General features: G+C 36.9%; 1 protein-coding gene across 1 annotated transcript; it reads left to right on the top strand.

Moving 5' to 3' along the window:
* Nucleotides 1–7,582: 7,582 nt before the first annotated feature.
* LOC115449829 lies at nt 7,583–16,026 on the top strand. The gene is made up of 6 exons (XM_030177720.2): nt 7,583–7,823; nt 8,396–8,555; nt 9,325–9,442; nt 10,017–10,151; nt 13,946–14,159; nt 15,642–16,026. The coding sequence occupies exons 1-6, from the start codon at nt 7,664–7,666 to the stop codon at nt 15,794–15,796; spliced, it is 942 nt and encodes a 313-aa protein (XP_030033580.1). The 5' UTR covers nt 7,583–7,663; the 3' UTR covers nt 15,797–16,026.
* The last annotated feature ends 6,657 nt before the right edge of the window (nt 16,027–22,683 follow it).

Raw genomic sequence — 22,683 nt, 5'->3', positions numbered from 1 at the left:
CTGTTACTAAGCGTTTGAGAAGTAAAAGCTATTAAATCTTAAGAATGGTCTTAAAATTTCTTGTTTCGATACAAAATAGAATGGTGGTTTATTTTACAATGCTTAAAAATACATCAGCATGAGAATGGATTGAGGAGTTTTCATTACATGTAAAAGGTTTATTTCTTGCGCGTTCTGACAGAATGTGATCTTCTATATATAGCAAATGTATTTAGCTTTCTTTATACCAAAGAAAAATTATATATAAAGAAAAACGTGAGAAGGACAAAGCTGTTGTATTGATAGTTATTACTATTTTGAATGGCGATCAATATTAAACCATATATAAGACAGGAAACAGGTAAGACCAGTTGTTGCAATGCTCCAGGGGCCTCCGGAACCTTGATAGTCGCCTTTTTAGTTCTCCACCCTGGGAAACTAACAAAATGTTTTTTAACTACCTAAACTTTAATCAGGGTCTTTTTATGAATTGCTTAAACCTGGAATACTCGCATTAATTAATTATACTCACACATTGAGATGAGTGAACCCTTATTTTAAACCTGAGTCTTTCGTTAATAGTGAGATATATTGTTGTTTCTTTCGACAGGGGTCTAATTTTTAGTATTATTGCTCTGTTCACTCCGTATGTCCATCTGGCATCTTGATTCAGCTAGCTGCTCACATGGCATATCAGATCAGAAAGTCATTTAAATGCTGTCAACGTACACTCAAATGAAAGGAAACGACAGAGTCACAAAACTGACTTTAAAACCAATTACGTTGTTGCAAATTGAACAAGCACCAACAGTGAAAGCCAAATTGAAACCGGTAGCTACAAAGAAAGAAGCAATAAATCAAGAAACGTCGGCTCGAATACACTACAAATTGCGAGTAACAAACCGCACGTACGATCGACAATAAAAGATACTAGTTGGCAAATCTCATACAGTTTCCAGTTCATAGAAAAACATAGACCATGAGCGATTTTTTCTTTGAGGTGAGGTGGTTTATCATTAAGTGAAATGTAGACGGTGAAATGAGGATGGAGGTTACATGATTGCAAACGATTATGAACTATACAACACTGTCAAAGAAGTTATTTTTATCATTAGATAGTTATTAAGAAAACGCAAAAAAGACAAAATATACAGTCTATTATGTGTTCTCAAGCCTTATTAAAAAAGCTAATCGATTATATACATCTATAAACAACGTAGTAAATTTATTTCCCCATCAACTTCACCAACCTTTAAATAAAACAGCTCTTTTCCTACCTTTTTTATGTCTTTATGGAAGAATTCTTAAGACGCCTTAGCCTATTAAAAACTGAAAGCAACTAGCTCACGGGCACGAGTGAGAGCTAAGCTTTAAAAGGCCCGTCATTTATGTCCAAGTGTTGGTTACTTTGTTACTTTTGATGGTTTCACCCTCCGAGCTGTGTCAATGTTGTGCGTTTGCTTTTCGATTCAAATGAACATTTTCATTATGAAATGCCTAACATTCCAATTAATTTGAGATTCCAGAATATAGTAATATTTGTTAGTTTTTCTGTTTATTTTGTAATAAAAGGTAATCGTCGGAAGAAACTCGTGGACTGCCTCGGTGGTGTAGTTGTACTGCATGCGCGGTACGGCAGCGCTCTGAGGTCCTGGATTCATTCCCGGGTCGGATAAAGTGATATTTGAGTTTTATTTGTTCAGTATCAGCCCGGAGTTTGGAATAAGTGCACGATATGGGAATAGGCTGGCCCTCTATCATATCATGGGACGGAACACATTTAGCGAAAACTGAGTGCCCTTGTTGCACCTCTGCATACCCCTTCGGGGATAAATGCGTGATGAATGTGCACCGAATGAAATCAGATTGCAGCTATTTACGTTTCTCCAAAGTTTCTTAGTAATATCAAAGGACTCTAGTTATTAGAGGCTCACTTGGCCAAAAAAATAAGACATACGGAGTAATGATTTATCATATCTACAGAAAATATACAGTTTTATCAGATAAAACTTTTAGTTAATTACGTAGCCACAAATACCGCAAATTTATTCATAGTAATTGGTTAATTTTGTCGCGATGATTTAAAATTGTACTCATAATATACAGAGTCATTTGCATATTCCGTTACTAAATGAAACAAAATACTTATACTCCTAATATAACAATTTAAAATATATTACTCGAACCGTAGATGTAAAATTAAAACATTTTCCGAGATAAATCAATATAAAAAAAATAATTTTAATGTTACTGTTTTACTGGTTGGAGACTTAATGGAACCCAATATATCAGGATCGACTTTATTGTGGGCGCGACATTGTACATGACAGGAACGGAACAGGATAAGTGACAACGACAGTGTTGCCGTCTATAGAGGCATGATCATAGACCAACTTTATTTATTGTTGTCTATGTGACAGTTACATACCCTAATACCAAAACTACTGCTCTAAGAAAATTCGTCCCAGCGGCAACATCACACTTCCATTCAGACATACACTCACACGCACGCCGTATACGTATACGCTCTAAATAATGATGGAAAAAAACTGAAAAATACGACTTGGATTTTCGAAAAAGAACATCTCTACATTCTCGATATTAAAGGATGATTTTTGGCACAATCGCAGAAATAAAGACGAGTATTTGGTTTCCTTTATTAACGTAATGTGTGTAATAAATGTAATGTCTAATAACTGGATACTGCTTATTGCTGAGAGGATTTAGGTCTTAGTCCGTCACGCTGGCTTACTGCGGATTGGCAAACTACACATATCATCCAAATGGAAATTCTCAGATATAAGTTTCTTCACGATGTGTTACTTCTTATTATACTTCATAGATTTAAGTTTTTGGGTAATTATAATAAGCACTAAATTACTTGCAATGCAGATCTATCTTGGGTAATAATTATTCAAATGACTTCGAATTGTAACGTATTATGGGAAGCTATTGGAAAAAATACATTATAATTTAAAATTTATGCTTTTTTGTTACATATAAAATATTCTATTTCAACAAAAAAATTTAAGTAGTCTCAAACACTTACATATTATATTCTGGGAAATAATTTACATGCATTTTTTAACTTTTTGATTAAAAACGTCTGAATGTATTTATATTCTGTACTAATATATAAAGCTGAATTGTTTGTTTGTTTGAACGCGCTAATCTCAGGAACTACTAAACCGATTTTGATTTTTCTTCACTAATTGGAAGCTCATATAACTCCTGATAGCTATAGGTTACTTTTATCCTTTATTAGTTGACCCGCCAGACATTGTCCCGTCTTAACTATGAATTTGCAGCGCGCATTCTGTCAATCGCTGACAGTTATTTCGAATAATTGACAATTATATAAAATTAATATTTTCGTTAAGTTTTCTAATTTTCCGCGCAATTTTTTTATTTTTTTTTCTTTCACATGAACCTTCTCCTGACAATAACAAACACAACAATTAAAAAATAGTGAAATCGGTCCAGCTGTTCACGCGTGATGGCGTGACCAAGGGAAATAGGAATTCATTTTTATATATGTACATATATAAATGATATTTTGTGGAGAAAGTGCCTTATGACTACCGCCCAGCCTTCATGGGGGCGACTGAGCGGTTATATTGGGATCACGCTGCCTTACGAACTGGCATTGAGCCGCCTGGATTTGATGATGACCTTCAGTCCGCCAGAGTCCCTAACCTATATACACCGCACGGTCTACCAACTAAAACTCCGCGGTGACCCTCTTCGGCGCATGTGGGACGACTACGGGCTTCCTCTTATAGAAGTGTCTGAGTCATCGTACATAGCCGTAAGATTACTTTTATATAATAATATCAGCCCTGTATTTATATACTGTCCGACTATGGGCACGGGCCTCCTCTACTACTGAGAGAGATTAGGCCTTAGTCCACCACGCTGGTCTAGTGCGGATTGCTAGACTTCACACACCCTCGAAATTCCTATAGAGAGAGAACTTCTCAGGTATGGTTTCCTCACAATGTTTTTCTTCACCGTTAAAACAAGCGATATTTCACAAAGAATATATACATAATTTTTTTGAAAAGTCAGAGGTGTGTATCCTTGGGATTTGAACCTGCGGACGTTCGTCTCGACAGTCCGTTCTACACCCAATTAGGCTATCACCGGTTCAGGTTACTTTTATCATAGGAGAATATAAAGCAGGACTTTTCCTTTTTTTTTTTTTGGTTTCGCGGAGAAAGTGCTTTATTACCACCGCCCAGCCTTCGTGGGGGTCGACTGAGCGGTTATGCTGGGGTAACCATGCCTTACGGCCCGGCGTTGAGCCGCCCGGATTTGATGACGACCTTCGGGCGACCGCCGGGCCGAGTCCCTAACCCTATATACAACTTAACCTATGCACGGCCTACCAGCCAAAACTCCGCGGTGGCCCTCTTCGGCGCATTAGGGACTTTTTTATAGGGCTGCGGGCTTCCTCTGACGTTGAAATGTCTAGTCTGCGACCGCAGCCGCCTCTCTGCGGTACCGTCTTGCCCCCTTCGTGGCCCCTATTAGTCGCCTCTTACGATAGGCCGGGGATACCGTGGTGGAATTCTCCAAACGCCCCCATTCCACAGGGCGGAGGACTTTTATCCTGGTAAAACATTTCCACGCGGGCAGAGTCGAAAGCAAAAGCTATATATTAATAACATTTTTACGACCGGTTATTATGTAATACTTATATTTTAAAAATATTTCCATTATAGTAATGTTTAAAATAATTAAATTTTTTAAGTGTATGTGATAAATAATAATTTGATTATAGAAATATATTCCCACGTTTATTACGTTGTTGTTAAATTTTATCAACGATTTAATCCAATGACTTACTTTTCATCACGCTACAATTAATAGGAGCAGAGCAGTGAAGGGAAATGTTGGGAAAACGGGAGAAGTTATTCCATTTTTTAAGCTTCCGTCGCATGTGCACCCTTAATGGTTAAAGCTACACAGAAATTATGTATGACGGAAATGTTCTCCTTAAAATTATATAAAAAATATCCCACGACAGCATATGTCTATCTTTTATGGTTGACTCACAATAACACGTGTAACTCCCGATAGCTTAGCAGTTCGAAGCTTTCTCATTATATTTGTCTACTCTTACGTTTATAACACTCTCAGCCATCCCTAATTAAAAAAGTTAACATTATTAAATATTCCATAAAAAAGAATCATAGAAATCGGTATAGAAACACCAACGTTATACATGAAATACGCTAATAATAAGCCATCACGCGTGAATACTGAATCATGCTAAAAGGATTATTTTTGTATATATATAAGGTCGCGAACGCACAGGCAGGCGGCTTGCTTGGCACCTAGAGGCTAACGAATCACCTAGCGAGTAGCTTCGTAAAACGAACATTCTCGAACGTTCGCGGCCTAGCAGCTAGGCGCCAAGCGCGCAGTGCGGCCGGTCGCGAACGTTCGAGGATCGGTCGTCGCGCTCGATGCGTCTCGCAGCCGAAGGTATAAAAAGGCGGGGCGTCCGAGCGCGAGCTTCATACAATTTTTGCCTGTTGATGCGAATACTTAATTGATATTAACAAACCGTTCTAAAATACGAAAGTTAATCTATCTGTTACATCAAAACCACTGAACCGTGAGGAAGGACATAGGCTACTTTTTTTTACGAAAAACGACGGCAACGCGGACGAAGTCGCGGACAACAGCTATGCTATATAAAATACCGAAATCGTCATAGGTTTGTCTATAATATTAGTGGAGTTCCTTCGATTTCACCAGGATCCCATCATCAGACCCTGACCAGACAATACATTAAAAAAACATCCCGACAAATTGAGCACCTCCTCGATTTTTGAAGTCCTAAATCCACGCGGGCGAAGCTGCGGGCGGAAGCTAATATAAAATAAAATCCCCTTTTCTGTCTGTATTTTATCGATTTTCTCCAAATTCTACTGAACAATGGCGGTGCGTCATTTATAGTTTTTAGCTTTACTCGCTGCTCGTTCATCGTTTACGGTGGGACAAGTGTCTAAAGCTGAATTGAATATATTGTTCATTTGAACTAACTTATAAAATTATTACCCCCTTATTCATTGAGGTTTTTTATCTAAGGACGGAGTAAAGCTGTGATAACAAGTCTGTATCTCAGTGCCCAATGACATAGGTCCGTTGTGATTGGCTATTATTGAGATACAACAAAATTAGCCAATCACAACGGCCCTATGTCTACGCACTGCGAAGGGTGCCATGCCGTCAGCACTGAGGAACAAACTTGTTATCACTGCGATGCTCCGAAATAAAAAGCGTCTATGAATACGGAGGTAGTCTTTACATTGTTAAACTAATAGGAAGTTCCAAGCTACGTCAATGCTATGTGCTGTAAGCTGTGCGAGCGACGTCGTGAGAATTAAGTTCAGCTTAGTGCACACATGCATACAAAAATTAGAGATTCCGGCCAGAAAAACTAATATCACCTTTTTTTTTATTTGCCAGTATATTGAAATGAACTAGCGGCCCGCCTGATGGCAAGCGGCCTCCGCAAATCAAAGACAGAAAGGACAGCCAGGGACACACACAAGCCGCTGCCTACACAGATAAGCCGCTGCCAACACGGACAAGCCGCTGCCTACACAGACAAGCCGCTGCCTACATAGACAAGCCGCTGCCTACACAGACAAGCCGCTGCCTACACAGACAAGCCGCTGCCTACACAGACAAGCCGCTGCCTAAAATGACCCCATATTGGAGCCTGAGACCTTAGAGCGTCTCGTACTGTACACGCAGTACGACGCTTGTTTAAATACCTATCCCAGAATAAAAATATCTGCCATTATAGATTAAAGAGTTTTATTTTCAAAAAGACAAAAAAGTCACCTACATGAGAATAAAATAATAAAACATAAGTAACAATTGAAATATAGTAGCCGCCGTACAGTCACTAAACAAAAAAAAAATTATTATTGTTCGAAAGGGCAGTTTTTTTTATTTAAAACCTAACTCCAAATCCCGCAGTTTTTGCGTTTAATTCTATAAAATATTGTAAATATCGTCACAATAATTTATATCTTATCTATATATATATAAAAATGAATCCCTATTTCCCTTGGTCACGCCATCACGCGTTAACGACTGGACCGATTTCACTAATTTTTTTTGTGTATTTGTTATTGTCAGGAGAAGGTTTTTATGAAAGAAAAAATTAAAAAAAAATGTGCGGAAAATTAGAAAATTTAAGAAAACTGAATGAAAATATTGATTTTATATAACTGTCAATTGTTTGAAATAACTGTCAGCGATTGACAGAATGCGCACTGCAAATTAATAGTTAAGACGGCACAACGTCTGTCGGGTCAACTAGTTTACAATAAATATTAACAGTATATATTATTTTCTCCAAACGGGTATGCAATAATTGTTACTTGTGATTCACATAAGCTATTGAGTGATATGTTTTCACAAGCACCGTATCAGGAGGGGGCTGTGGGGGACCTCCGCTATTCGATACCTAGTTAAAAAAGTAATTATTATTCATCAGAACCCTAAATTAAACCTTATTAACATGCATCCATCACTTGATAAAAAGGTTAAAGGTTAACTCGACATAATAATGTAACAGCTATATTAACTTGTTAAATAACGTCGATTAAATCAGTATTACACGTCTGTTTGCTGTAGTAGGTGTATTTGGTGTGCGATAATGGGTTCCTGTGACGATGAGTTATTAAAACTTCATTCAGACACCGTGTCGACTTTAAGAAAACTGTACAAGTTGGACAAGAGAGAGGATATGGACAGAGCCATTGATGCGCTCGAAGACTGGCTGAAGAAGCAATACCATTTCACTAAAAGGGAATACCGTGAGTATTCTTTTATTGCTTTGAATGACGATGCGAGCTTTCCGTTCGCCTGATGGTAAGCGATACCACAGTAGAAACACCATCCAACACCTTTAATTGCAAACTATTGTTTGGTATTTGACTGCGTTCGCTATCCTGAGACATGGCATGGTAAGTCTTATTATTTCCAGTAGTTACAATGCTCTTCAAACTGGAACACAACAGTGACACATTGCTCCTTGGCGGCAGATACAGATATTGTGATACTATCCAGGCGAACAATCATATATGAGAGAATCATAAGTAAACCGAATTTTATAGATATATATTTTTTTAGTACAAGGGAGTGATTTTTATAATTACAACGATAAAACACGACGCCCTTGAAATTGTTCTCAAAATTATACTTTAACTTGAGCTGTCGTATGGCCTCCTAGTGTTATGAATCAACGGTCCATTAATCGGTGCATTTAAAACTAATTTGGCATTTTTATGCACTTGACTTATTGGCTATTTATTCCAAGATATTATTCTCATAAGGACTATGACAATTAATAAATTTTTTGATAAAAACTTGCAGTTTCTTGTTGTAGCTCGAGAATATTTGGAACGATCAATAATATTTATGAAAGGATCAGTGGAGAGAGTAAAATTACAAATTAGTAATTTGTGTTCAATGCGAACTATATTTCCGAACTTTTTTGAGAAGGTCGACGCCATAAATGATTTTGTTCATTATGAAGACCCAGTATGGTACAGTATAGATTTTTTATGTAGTATTAGTTTTAACGAATACGAAGCAAAAAGGGGGTGTTATAAGTTCTCAGTAACTTGTAATCATTGAGACCATTCTTATAAGCCCAAACACGGTATATTGGCTGTAAATTGTTAAGGACTTGGACATCCCAAAGAAAACTTGATACTGCAGGATAAGTCAAAGGCTGCCAGGTCTTGCAAATACAATCGAAGTTCAAGTTAAAAAACAAACAATAAAGTGTAATAAACGAATGGTCTTCAAACGCTTGAATATATTCATAAAGTATAGTTAAGAACCATCTCGATTATATCTTTCAAACAAATAAAAGGCATCTAAATCGGTCTATTCATTTGGTAACTATGACGCCATAGATAGACATAGATCTGACACAGTACAAATTCATACAGTTTGCTGATGGTAGAATATATTTTGTATCTGCTAGGATAGCGACAACAGTACACCAGGTGTTAAAACCCGCCATAGTGGCCCACGTAAGTGTCGCGGTCTGGGATCAGCCTGTGTACATCCAAGAAGCTAGCATAGTTGTGTCGACTGTCAAGGGGTAATCATCTCTCGTCAGTCGACATTCTATTGGACCCCACTCCACTTACCATCAGATGAAGTGGAATCACTTTGCTATACACGTATAAAAAAAGATATTATGACACATTTGACTTATAACACCACCTTCTTCATGGGTTAATAATATTATTATCAATTATATGTGATAATTTATGTATAATTTTGTGTTTACCCTTTCTTCAGGATTGACGCCTTTCTACCAAAACTAACTAAGGACAACTACAGGGTATATGTGATGAAATTTATGAAAGATGGAGTCACCAGTGATATGTTATTGGATATGTATAAACTAGGTGTTCTGGTTAGTAAAGATTTTGTTGCATGTGTAAAACTTAATTTACAAGCCGCTTCCCTGATGGAAGGTCTCGACTACTTATAAGGAGTAATCGAAATTTCAATTAAGCTCTAAGCGGCGATAGTCTAGTTGGTTGTGGAACGGACTGCCGAAACGAATGTCCGTAGGATCAAAACCACATGGGAACACCTGTGGCTTTCCAAAAATCATGTGTGCATTCATTGTGAATTATTGTTTGCGTAAACGGTGAAGGAATAAATGAATACCATGCATGTTCTCTATAAGAATTTTGAGGGTATGTGAAGTCTATCAATCCGCACTAGGCCAGCGTGGTGGACTAAGGTCTAATCCTTCAAACAAAGTTCTTCAAACAGTCCTTCAAACCGGAACACAACAATGACTAAACACTGCTGCTTAGCGGCAGAAATAGATATTGCGGTGGTACCTACCCAGGAGGACTCTCACATATGAAAGACCACCAGTAAATCCTGATATTAGCGCCTTCAACCAAACTCTTCAGCTTTATATAGTAGTACAGATATTCCTAAACATGAACTATGAATTTAAAATAACTTTTCAGAAAACCGAATACGTAAAAGCGCATGATTATGCAAACGGATTCATCGGCATCATCGATTATAGAAATATCAACATTATGAGTTTAATTTCTGCCATCAATATAATAACAACGCATCAAATAGCAAAGATAATAATGGTGAGACATGTTTACTATCATTATTATAAATAAGTGGCTTTAATAAAGGTGGGTGTACTATGGAAGCAGCGCAGCATTGGACGTCCACTTGCAAGGTGGCTAAACGACGTAAAGGTTGCAGATAAACGTTGGATGCAGGTCGCTTTCGACAAGTCCGTCTGGAAATCTTTGGGGGAGGCCTATGTTCAGCAGTGGAATTTGTGTTGATGATGATGTACCATGAAAGGCAATGTTCTTTGTTAGGCCAATTATTTAGTTAGTAATTGCCATAAGATGCTCTATTAAAAATATGAGGTCTTTTTATTAATATGGGTATACCATGGAAGACCATGCTCTTTATAAGGCGAATTATATAGTTAGTAATTTCCATAAGACGCATTATTACTAATATGGGGTCTTTCCATTAAAGTGGGTGTACCATTGAAGACCATGGTCTTTCGAAGGTCAATTATTTAGTTAGCAATTGCCATGAGATGCATTATTACAAATATTTTTTATAAAGGTGGGTATACCATGGAAGGCCATGCTATTTGTAACGCCAATTACTCAGTTAGCAATTACCAAAAGATGACAATTCTTTCTACACTAAAAACCATCGAATTCAAAGAAACAAACAGGCTAGTCTCTCGGCCCAATATTTTTGAATGCGTTCCTTTGATCAACAATATCAAAGATGTATATTCGACTTGGGTCATCGACATAAAGATTATAATACGCGGTCACAGCAAAAGGTTATCTTATAGGTAAATAAACTATTAGTTTCTTTATTTATTGTTTTTATATTATGAACTAACTTATAATGATTTTCTACAGTTCTAAAGTAAACTTACTTTATGTACATTTAAGTTAAAATATATGTAGTGTAAAAGTAAAAGCGGCGATAGCCTAGTTGGTTGTGGAACGGTCTGCCGAGACGAATGTCCGCAGGTTCAAATCCCAAGGGCACACACCTCTGATTTTTCTAAAAAATTATGTGTGTATTCTTTATGAATTATCGCTTGCTTTAACGGTGAAGGAAACATCGTGAGGAAACCTGCATATCTGAGAAGTTCTCTATAGGAATTTCGAGGGTGTGTGAAGTCTTACCAATCCGCATTAGGCCAGCGTGGTGGACTAAGGCCTAATCCCTCTCAGTAGTAGAGGAGGCCCGTGCTCAGCAGTGGGCAAGTATATAATACAGGGCTGATATTATTATTATTATATGTAGTGTTTCCTAGTAAAGAATATTGACAGTAGCCATTGATACGCCACAAGAGCTTTACTAGAAACATCTAGGAATGACGAAAATATTTATAAGTATTTATAGTGGAGTGCCTGGAGCATTCAAAACCGTAAAATCTCGGATTAGAGTTATAGTGAACGAATTAATACGATCGATGTGGGATATTGTTTTTTAAACTATAAATTGCAATGTTTACCCAAAAATTTTTGTGCACTCCATTTTTCATTGTTTAAACAAATTATTATAAAAAAATAATGTTTGACCATATATTTTCACTTTAAACAGTATTTTTTTTTATTTATATGTTAAATCTTACCTGAGTAGACATATAGGAACATTTTTCAAAGATACCTGTATGAAAATAGCAGTGGGGATCTCGAACAGGAGCGGAGTGACAGCTGCTATGTACAATGGAATTTCTCGGCCAGTTTAATTATAAATGAAACGTACTCTATTGTGTACATTTAAAAAAATAAGGTAATAAATTACGAATAATGAAAAGAAAAAAAATATTTGTACTAAATCTGTTTATTTAAATATATTACATTGTTGTCTACATCAAATACTTTCTTCTACTTCATCTATCGGTATAATAGGTGAAGTATTGGAACAACTATTTCCGCTACACTGTAAACATGCTACACTGCAGTATAAACCACTTTTTCTGCATCCACACGCAGCTCCACATCCCTTTTGCAATTACAAAATAACATTTGCAATAAATTATCCGGAGCAGGTAATTGATTCATTGTTATTGGGATGTACATGTTATTGGAATACTTCCATCCCAATTTTCAATAACTACGTCATTTCTAGCCATATCTGAATTTGTAGGTACACTCTTTTAAGGTGTTCAAACGCTGCATCAGTTGTTGGAGGCAGTGATGACAAAAGAACACTCGTGTTTTTGGCTGTTGATTTTATGAAAGAATTGAACCTTAATGTATTTAAATTATGAGTTTTAGACGGAGCGCCATATAAACTCAAAATACACGCTACACCTGCTTGCAATATATTGATGGGGTCTTCATTGATATTTTTAAATACTTTTACTGAGTCGTGTAAAGTCAGAAGATATCGATGTCTTAGTGATATTAACGGCATTGGTAGATAAAGATTGTGAAATATATTTTCTAAAACCATCCCGAGGCAAAGTTCAACAGAAGATATTTTCATCGAAATGTTTAGAAATATCATTACCAAATTGTAAAGAACAAATTTTTTTTTTACATGCCTTTACGGGTTGTGATACTACTTCTGCGTTTTTCAATAAAGGAAAAATTAAGTTTGCCAATAATTTTGAGAAACGGATTGATTTACACGACTCAGTAAAAGTATTTAAAAATATCAATGAAGACCCCAATAATATATTGCAAGCAGGTGTAGCATGTATTTTGAGTTTATATGGCACTCCGTCTAAAACTCATGATTTAAATACATTAAGGTTCAATTCTTTCATAAAAGCAACAGCCAAAAATACGAGTGTTCTTTTGTCATCACTGCCTCCAACAACTGATGCAGCGTTTGAACACCTTAAAAGAGTGTACCTACAAATTCAGATATGGCTAGGAAATGACGTAGTTATTGAAAATTGGGGATGGAAGTATTCCAATAACATGTACATCCCAATAACAATGAATCAATTACCTGCTCCGGATAATTTATTGCAAATGTTATTTTGTAATTGCAAAAGGGATGTGGAGCTGCGTGTGGATGCAGAAAAAGTGGTTTATACTGCAGTGTAGCATGTTTACAGTGTAGCGGAAATAGTTGTTCCAATACTTCACCTATTATACCGATAGATGAAGTAGAAGAAAATATTTGGTGTAGACAACAATGTAATATATTTAAATAAACAGATTTTGTACAAATATTTTTTTTTCTTTTCATTAGTCGTAATTAATAACCTTATCTATCTTAGGTATCTTTGAAAAATGTTCCTATATGTCTACTCAGGTAAGATTTAACATATAAATAAAAAAAAAATACTGTTTAAAGTGAAAATATATGGTCAAACATTAATTTTTTATAATAATTTGTTTAATCAATGAAAAAATGGAGTGCACAAAAAAATTTTGGGTAAACATTGCAATTTATAGTTTAAAAAACAATATCCCACATCGATCGTATTAATTCATTCACTATAACTCTAATCCGAGGTGAAAACCCCCAGGCGCTCCACTATTAGTATTTATTTGTAAATACGTATCGAGAATTCTTCTGTGAAGTCAGCATCAAAATTGGTTCAAATTAAAGCAGTTAGTCACATTTAAAATATTGTTGTGAGCTAAAGTGTGGGAGTGGTGGGGATATCGCGCTGTCCTTTCTCACTCACACATCGTTTTGGCCGGTGGCACTGTGTGACGTCACATTTCACTATTACTGTAATATGACAGTTTCTCTTTCTACCAAATTTCAAACATTTATAACTTATTTATTATTGCGTGGATTTCGGTTTTTTTTTCCGATAGATTTTGGATGAAATATATTTCTGATTACTACTGGGTTTAGCAGTTATTTTAAAACAAGTCTTTCCTTATTCGGAATTTACCACAAGAGACATAAATTTCAGGAAGGCTATGGTTTGAGAATAAAGGGAATACATTCTATTTCATCATCAAAAGCAATTAAAACATTAGCGAAATTATTGAAGCCCATTCTAAGTCCAAAAATATTCAGTCGAATACACATACATTCGAAAATAGAATCGCTTTACGATCATGTGCCAAAGGAAATATTGCCTATGGAACTTGGAGGTTCTGGGGAATCCCTTGTACCATTAACAGGTAAGAAGTTTTATTTCTGGTTATTGTTATTTGCTGTAGGAGAATCATCTGAATGACGAGAAATGCAGGCCCAATGCCTGATGATACCATAGACCAAAACAGTAGCAATAAATAATAAAATTACAAAAGAATACAATAGTACACAATTTATTACGGCATGCACCATTGACGCGCGCGCTGCGTATGCTCAATGCTTTGTCCAACCACATTGATATATTTTCATGTTCTTTGACGGAATTGACATCGGCCGCTTACGTAATAGTAAGTAATTATAATATATTATAATAAATATTGTATTACGCTATTGTAATGGGTAATACCTGTAAAATAGTTGTATGTGGAAATAAATAAATAAAAATAAAATAAAACAACGATTTGAAATTCTGTATTCAAATTTTAATAATGTAAAAGACTTATGCATAAGAAAATAATATGTTGATACTTACCACCTATTGCGGCGATAGCCTTGTTGTTTGTGGAACGGACTGCCAAGACGAATGTCCGCAGGTTCAAATCCCAAGGGCACACACCTCTGACTTTTCTAAAATCATGTGTGTATTCTTTGTGAATGTATCGTTCGCTTTAACGGTGAAGGAAAACATCGTGAGGAAACCTGCACATCTGAGAAGTTCTCTATAGGAATTTCGAAGGTGTGTGAAGTCTACCAATCCGCACTAGGCCAGCGTGGTGGACTAAGGCCTAATCCCTCTCAGTAGTAGAGGAGGCTCGTGCTCAGCAGTGGGCAAGTATATAATACAGGGCTGATATTATTATTATTTATTACTTACCACCTATTCTAGTACTTATTTGTGTTTTTTAATTCGGGCATGGCAACGTAAAAGCTACACCTGGTGTAAGTGGAGTCCAATAGAATGTCGACTGACGAGATATGATTACGCCTCGACAGTCGACACAATTATACCGGCCTACGGAAACCGAATGTACACTGTGTGATCCCGGAACGCGGCACATTTACGTGGACCACTATGGCGGGTTTTAACACCTTGTGTAGGATGGACGCTATGAGGGCGGATATAAAATATATCCTACCAACAAAACTTAGTTCTTGTTCAGTATTTATATAATTACTAGTTGACCCGACAGACGATGTCCTATCAACTATGAATTTGCAGCGCGCATTCTGTCAATCGCTGAAATTAACTTATCTTAAATTTTCTAACGTTCCGCTCAACTTCCTTATTTTTTTATTTCATAAGATCCTTCTCCTGACAATAACAAACACAACAAAAACAAAATAGTGAAATCGGTCCAGCCGTTCACGCGTGATGGCGTGACCGAGGGAAATAGGGATTCATTTATATATATATATATATATATATATATATATATATATATATATATATAGATTATACACTAACTGCAATGTCCTTTTTATTGATTGTATTCATCGCAAATGCCTTTAGTTCTAAAACGACAAGAAGTTATCGCAGAAAGATCTTGATGTGACTTTTAAAATTTCAGAAAGGTTGAAAGCTGCTATTGGAACTAAAGAGAATGTTGACTACATGAGAGAAATGAGTAACGCCGTGTCAAAAGAAGCGCACAAAATGAAGGAGACATTGAACAACTTGGATTTAGGCGTCGCTGGTACCTTTAGAGCTTTAAGTATTGATTGATTTGCAATGTTTTCGAAACGTCGAGAAAAATAATAATAAAAATAACCGCCAGTTATTTTTATTATTCTTTTTCGCCAGTTTTTTTACAATGATTAATAGGTAATAAATTTAATGCAATTTTATGATATGTTTGAAATGGACAATGTGTTTGCTTATTTAACATTTTGTATTTAATCAATGAAGACTAAAGCCTATGTAAGTTTAGATGAAATAAAGTGTGCATATTGATATTAATGTTTTACTTATTTAATATCTATACGCCGATGGCAGATTTAGTTATACTTGGTTTATATACAAAGTAGGTAATAGCAGGTCGTATTTTCATCTAAAGCTATCTATTAGTTTATAATACAAATAAAAATTATTAAACATACTACAATATGTTATTTTTACTTTGGTTGTTTAAATTTTTTAATAATGTGGATATTGTTTCATCAATTTCATCCCGAAAATGCATTTTTTTTTGTTTCGTGGAGAAAGTACCTTGTTTCTACCGCCCAGCTTTCATGAGGGGTGACTGAGCGGTTATATTGGGATCACCGTGCCTTACGACCCGGCGTTGAGCCACCTGGATTTGATGATGACCTCCAGTCCGCCAGAGTCCCTAACCTATATACACCGCACGGTCTACCAACTAAAACTCCGCGGTGACCCTCTTCGGCGCATTAGGAATTGCTGCGAGTTTCCTTCGACGGAAGTTTCTAGATCCTCGTCCACAGCCGCCCTCGCACGGTGCTGCTTATTGCGACCCATGAGACCAACTCAGTGCGTCTCCTATGGGGAGAATCAAAAGCTCCCGCCCAACCGAAGGAATGAAAATGCATCTACTTCCATAGTACACAACATTTTAATTTGCAACAAACTAGATGGACAATTTGATAAGGAATATTTTGATAGATTAACATTTTCAAAAGGTTCTAAAATAGAAGAACCCACATAGTCGAACGTAAGGAGGATCTTCCAGTCTTCAGCCCAACACATCGCTACTAAACCAAAAAAGCGGGTGCTAGATGCCTGATTTCTTAATAACAATATGAGTAGTAAAAACAAAAACAACCCATTTTCCGCAATGTGTGTTCCGTTCTTCCGTTCCGTTTCCCCTACAACGAGCCTATCGCCATATCTCTTTTCCTGACCCAGAATTCGAATCTAGGACCTCAGAGCGATGGTAAAACCACGCACGTAATACACATACGTCATAAAGACAGTGAATTTCTTAAAAAATATGAATAATATGAATGGATATGCACCCAGTAGTACAAGGTAATTCGCTATTCGGTTACGGTCAACGAACACAAAACAAGGATAATAAATGAATATGGCCTTGTTTTCCAACTTCTGAGTAAATGTTATTCGTCACATAAATGTATAAGACGACCAAATACAGCACACTCTCATCTATGCTGCCCCTCCCGAGGCAATTCTAGTGCGATTGGTTTCCACATCAAATGCACGTCATTGCAAGCACGCCCATGCACGGGGGACATTTGTCGCTCTAGACACACAGTTGAGTGTGTATACCTCATGGTTACCACATTTAGGCCTACAAAGACTCGCGAACATTTCCAGGCCTTTTCTCCTCTTCCCATCCTAAGAGGATTCCTTCTTCAGATCGGTCCTCTCAACTTTCCTCCAGGGCCATGCAATCTCTATGCCGGGGGATTCCAGTATCCCATTTGAAAGTTTCCCCCAATATTAGCTACAGGGTCCAAGATATAAAAAGAATCTATGCTCCCAAATAAATGGTAATAAAACGAGTACCATTTACACCAAGTAATAACTGTCAAATTATAGTTACTTCACACTTCACTAGGTCACTATTATAATGTCCTATGTAATTTATATATATCTTGTATGTTGTATTTTTTTCCTGTTTTATTTTAATATCTAATATTTTTATTTTTTATCAAAAAAAAAGCAGCGATAGCCGAGTTGGTTGTGTAACGGACTGCCGAGACGAATGTCCGTAGGTTCAAATCCCAAAGGCACACACCTCTGACTTTTCTATAAAATTATGTGGGTATTCTTTGAGAAATCGCTTGCTGTAACGGTGAAGGAAAACATCGTGAGGAAACCCACATACCTGAGAAGTTCTCTATGGGGATTCGAAGTCTACCAATCCGCCCTAGGCCAGCGTGGTGGACTAAGGCCTAATCCCTCTCAGTAGTAGAGGAGGCCCGTGTTCAGCAGTGGGACAGTATATAATACAGGGCTGATATTATTATTAGTATTATTTTAATATCAGTAATAAGAGTCGCTGTAGAATGTGGTGTTCATGCATGTATGTGTGCCCGGCAGAGGACAGGGTCTCACTACTTGATACCATGGCTGTTGTATGTATTTACCTTGTTCATGTTGTTTATTTATTTAGTAACGCCAACATAACGTACATTAACACATAATTCATTACAATAACGTTAATGGTAATCAAAAGCTAAATGTCGAAACAAATACTAGGCGTACACGGCATGCATTGAAACACAAACAACTTGACAAAATAATACAAAACAAAATAAACAATGAGTATAGTGCGCGAGTATGAATATGAGAATAGTATGCGGCGATAGCCTAGTTGGGTGTGGAACGGACTGCCAAGACGAATGTCCGCAGGTTCAAATCCCAAGGGCACACACCTCTGACTTTTCTAAAAAATCATGTGTGTATTCTTTGTGAATTTATCGTTCGCTTTAACGGTGAAGGAAAACATCGTGAGGAAACCTGCTCATCCGAGTAGTTCTCTATAGGAATTTCGAAGGTGTGTGAAGTCTACCAATCCGAACTAGGACAGCGTGGTGGACTAAGGCTTAATCCCTCTCAGTAGTAGAGGAGGCCCATGCTCAGCAGTGAGCAAGTATATAATACAGGGCTGATATTATTATTAAGTAGCAGTTCCAATTATAAATTATAGTCCCGGACTGTTCAACGTCCCCAAAATATCCAGCAATGTATTAAAATAAAACTTACATGTCGGTGCGATAGACATTTATTTCCTTGAATTTGAAAACTTAAGTATATTGGTAAGCGAATCTTGACATCGCCATTCAATTATTTATAGATTTTATACAACACCATCTATTGGCATATTTATGACAATATTTATTTATAATTAAAACTAGCTTTTGCCCGCGGCTCCGCCCGCGTTATAAAGTTTTTCAGGCTAAAGTTTTCCATTATAAAAGTAGTAGTTTCCCGGGAGCCTATGTTCTTCCCACGGTTTCAAACTGTCTCCATACCAAATTTTATCTTAATACGTTGGGTAGTTTTTGAGTTTAACACGTTCAGGCAGACAGATGCAGTGGAGGTCTTTGTTTTATAATATATTTTTTAGAACTTTTTAAGAGGAACAATCCCGTCATACATCATTGTTGCATAACTCTAACCGTTTGCGCAGCGCACGCAACGGAAGCTCTCCAAACTAATAAATTATCCCCGTTTTTGCAACATGTTTCATTTCTGCTCCGCTCCTATTGGTCATAGCGTGATGATATACAGCCTATAGTACTCCACAAATAAAGGGCTATCCAACACAAAACGATTTTTTCAGTTCAAACTGGTAGTTCCTGAGTTTAGCCATTACTGCTCCGCTCCTATTGGTCATAGCGTGATGATATATAGCCTATAGCACTCCACGACCAAAGGGCTATCCAACACAAAAGAATTTTTCAATTTGAACCGGTAGTTCCTGAGATTAGCTATTACTGCCCCGCTCCCATTGGGTATAGCGTGATGATATATAGCCTATAGCACTCCACGACCAAAGGGCTAGCCAACACAAAAATAATTTTTCAATTTGAACCGGTAGTTCCTGAGATTAGCTATTACTGCTCCGCTCCTATTAGGTATAGCGTGATGATATATAGCAAATAGCACTCTACGAACAAAGGGCTATCCAACGCAAAAATATTTTTTTTAGTTTGGACCGATAGTTCCTGAGATTCGCCATTACTGCTCCGCTCCTATTGGGTATAGCGTGATGATATATAGCCTATAGCACTCCACAAATAAAGGGCTATTCAACACAAAAATAATTTTTCAGTTCGAACCGGTAGTTCCTGAGATTAGCTACCACTGCTCCGCTCCCATTGGGTATAGCGTGATGATATATAGCCTATAGCACTCCATGACCAAAGGACTATCCAACACAAAAAGAATTTTTCAATTTGAACCGGTAGTTCTTGAGTTAGCTATTACTGCTCCGCTCCCATTGGGTATAGCGTGATGATATATAGCCTATAGCACTCCACGACCAAAGGGCTATCCAACACAAAAAGAATTTTTCAATTTGAACCGGTAGTTCCTGAGATTAGCTATTACTGCCCCGCTCCCATTGGGTATAGCGTGATGATATATAGCCTATAGCACTCCACGACCAAAGGGCTATCCAACACAAAAAGAATTTTTCAATTTGAACCGGTAGTTCCTGAGATTAGCTATTACTGCTCCGCTCCCATTGGGTATAGCGTGATGATGATCTCAGGAACTACCGGTCCGAACTGAAAAATTCTTTTTGCGTTGGATAGCCCTTTGTTCTTGGAGTGCTATAGGCTATATATATCATCACGCTATACCCAATAGGAGCGGAGCAGTAATGGCTAATCTCAGGAACTACCGGTCCAAACTGAAAAAATATTTTTGCGTTGGATAGCCTTTTGTTCGTAGAGTGCTATAGGCTATATATCATCACGCTATACCCAATAGGAGCGGAGCAGTAATGCCTAATCTCAGGAACTACCGGTCCAAACTGAAAAAATATTTTTGCGTTGGATAGCCCTTTGTTCGTGGAGTGCTATAGGCTATATATCATCACGCTATACCCAATAGGAGCAGAGCAGTAATGGCTAATCTCAGGAACTACCGGTTCGAACTAAAAAAATCATTTTGTATTGGATAGCCCTTTGTTCGTGAAGTGCTATAGGCCAATGACATTTTACAAATAGACGCGTCATACACTAACAAAATTGCACATAAAAACAGCGGAGTATTTACTATAGTCACAGCCCTAGCGGCTCGCATCGATACGGCCCGAGCGAGCCCGAGTGGTTCCGAATGGGCCCGAGCGTCGGCCGCCCCGTCGCCATGACAGTCGAATAAAATGGATTTATTAGTTTAAAAAAATAAGTTAAAGAGTGTATACTTATTACTAACGTATAAAATGAAACGTTTTTCATTCACAGTTGGAGTATAATGTGTACATCGTCTAAAAACACAGGAAGGCATTTTATTTATAAAAATACAAAAAGTTAGTAAGCCGACTAGTCGCGACAGTGGTTGGAGGTTGACTAAGTGAATGTCGGGCAGTTACCTTACTTTCGTCTTGCCAGTATTGAGCTCGGATAACGTATCTATGTAATAAAAACATCTTAGCTATAGGCTATATATCATCACGCTATGCCCAATAGGAGCGGAGCAGTAATCGCTAATCTCAGGAACTACCGGTTCGAACTGTAAAAAATTTTTTGTGTTGAATAGGCCTTTGTTCCTGGAGTGCTATAGGTTATATATCGTCATGCTATGACCAATAGGAGCGGAGCAGTAATGAAACATGATGCAAAAACGGGGACAATTTATTAGTTTTGAGAGCTTCTGTTGCGTGCGCTGCGTAAACGGTTAAAGTTATGCAAACAATAATGTATGACGGGATTGTTCCTCTTAAAAAGTTCTACAAAAATATATCATAAAACAAAGTCCCCGCTGCATCGGTCTGCCCGAACGTGTTAAACTCAAAAACTACCCAACGTATTAGGATAAAATTTGGTATGGAGACAGTTTGAGACCCTGGGAAGAACATAGGCTCCCGGGAAAATATATAGCGTGACTTTTATAACGGAAAACTTTAGCCCGAAAACTTTATAACGCGGGCGGAGCCGCGGGCAAAAGCTAGTAAGAATATAAGAGGAAAATACTAATTAGGTATGATATATACAGAGACGTCATTCATAATTGTTATAACGTACATCGCTAGCAAATACCTATTTAAAATACACTTTTTACGATATTTCGGTAGTTTTTTATTAATTACATAATCCGATCGCACTTACAGATTGCAGGGTAATTACGTGGCTAATGACGTGGGAATACGTCAGTATTATATAAATGAATAAAGATAATAAAAAATAAACATTATAATATTTAAAAGCATTGTTTTGTTTGCGAAAAGAAATCACAGAAACTTTTAAACAAGTTTGGATGAAATTTGCCACAGATAAAACCTGTTCTCAATGACATGCTCCTTTATATCTGAGTCAAGTTAGCTATATTCCAAGAACAGTCATTCACGCGAACAAAGTTGCGAAATTTATTGTACATTAAAAATAAACATCACTCTTTGAATGTCCTTAAAAACGTGACTCGTGAGTCCATGTTTGTGATTGGTCAAGAGAAATAGGCCAGTCACGTGTTCATCTCTCAGCCAATCACAATAAAAGGACACGGAGGCGTTGAGTTTTACTACATTCAAAGTACACTGAGTGACAAAAATGTTATAGCAGTACATTTTTTCATAAATTGTGTAAGGCGGCAAAATATAAACAAAATGTAAAGTATTTTTAGTTGAATTTTATTCATTTTTATATTTCACTAAATTTCAGTGCGTATAATAACTTAAATTTATAAATAGGCAGAAATATAACGCGACAATGCGAACTATGTGTTAAAATTATTGTCGGACATATTGGAAATTTAAAACTATCAATTTCGTCAGTCAGATGAAAATTGTGGTCCAAAAAATGTATGAATTATTATTTTTTATTTCATTTTTCGAATGTTCATTATACTATCAGTGATTTTAATGAATAAGTTACCGTTTTAGTTTTGTGTTATACAGGAAGTAAAAAGATTGGCTGGCTAATTGAAACAGATCATAAGTAATTTAATTAGGTTATCAGCAG

Source organism: Manduca sexta, chromosome 9, assembly GCF_014839805.1.
Source record: "Manduca sexta isolate Smith_Timp_Sample1 chromosome 9, JHU_Msex_v1.0, whole genome shotgun sequence".
Taxonomy (NCBI): Eukaryota; Metazoa; Arthropoda; class Insecta; order Lepidoptera; family Sphingidae; genus Manduca; species Manduca sexta.
Note: the sequence above shows the minus strand (reverse complement) of the source record. Positions and strands in the feature narration are given on the sequence as shown.

Excerpts from the sequence above, each read along its gene's own strand:
- LOC115449829 (XM_030177720.2), top strand. The coding sequence starts at position 7,664 with ATGGGTTCCTGTGACGATGAGTTATTAAAACTTCATTCAGACACCGTG. Across the intron at positions 7,824-8,395 it reads TTTCACTAAAAGGGAATACC|CTCGAGAATATTTGGAACGA; the intron begins GTGAGTATTCTT and ends TTCTTGTTGTAG. Across the intron at positions 9,443-10,016 it reads TGTATAAACTAGGTGTTCTG|AAAACCGAATACGTAAAAGC; the intron begins GTTAGTAAAGAT and ends ATAACTTTTCAG.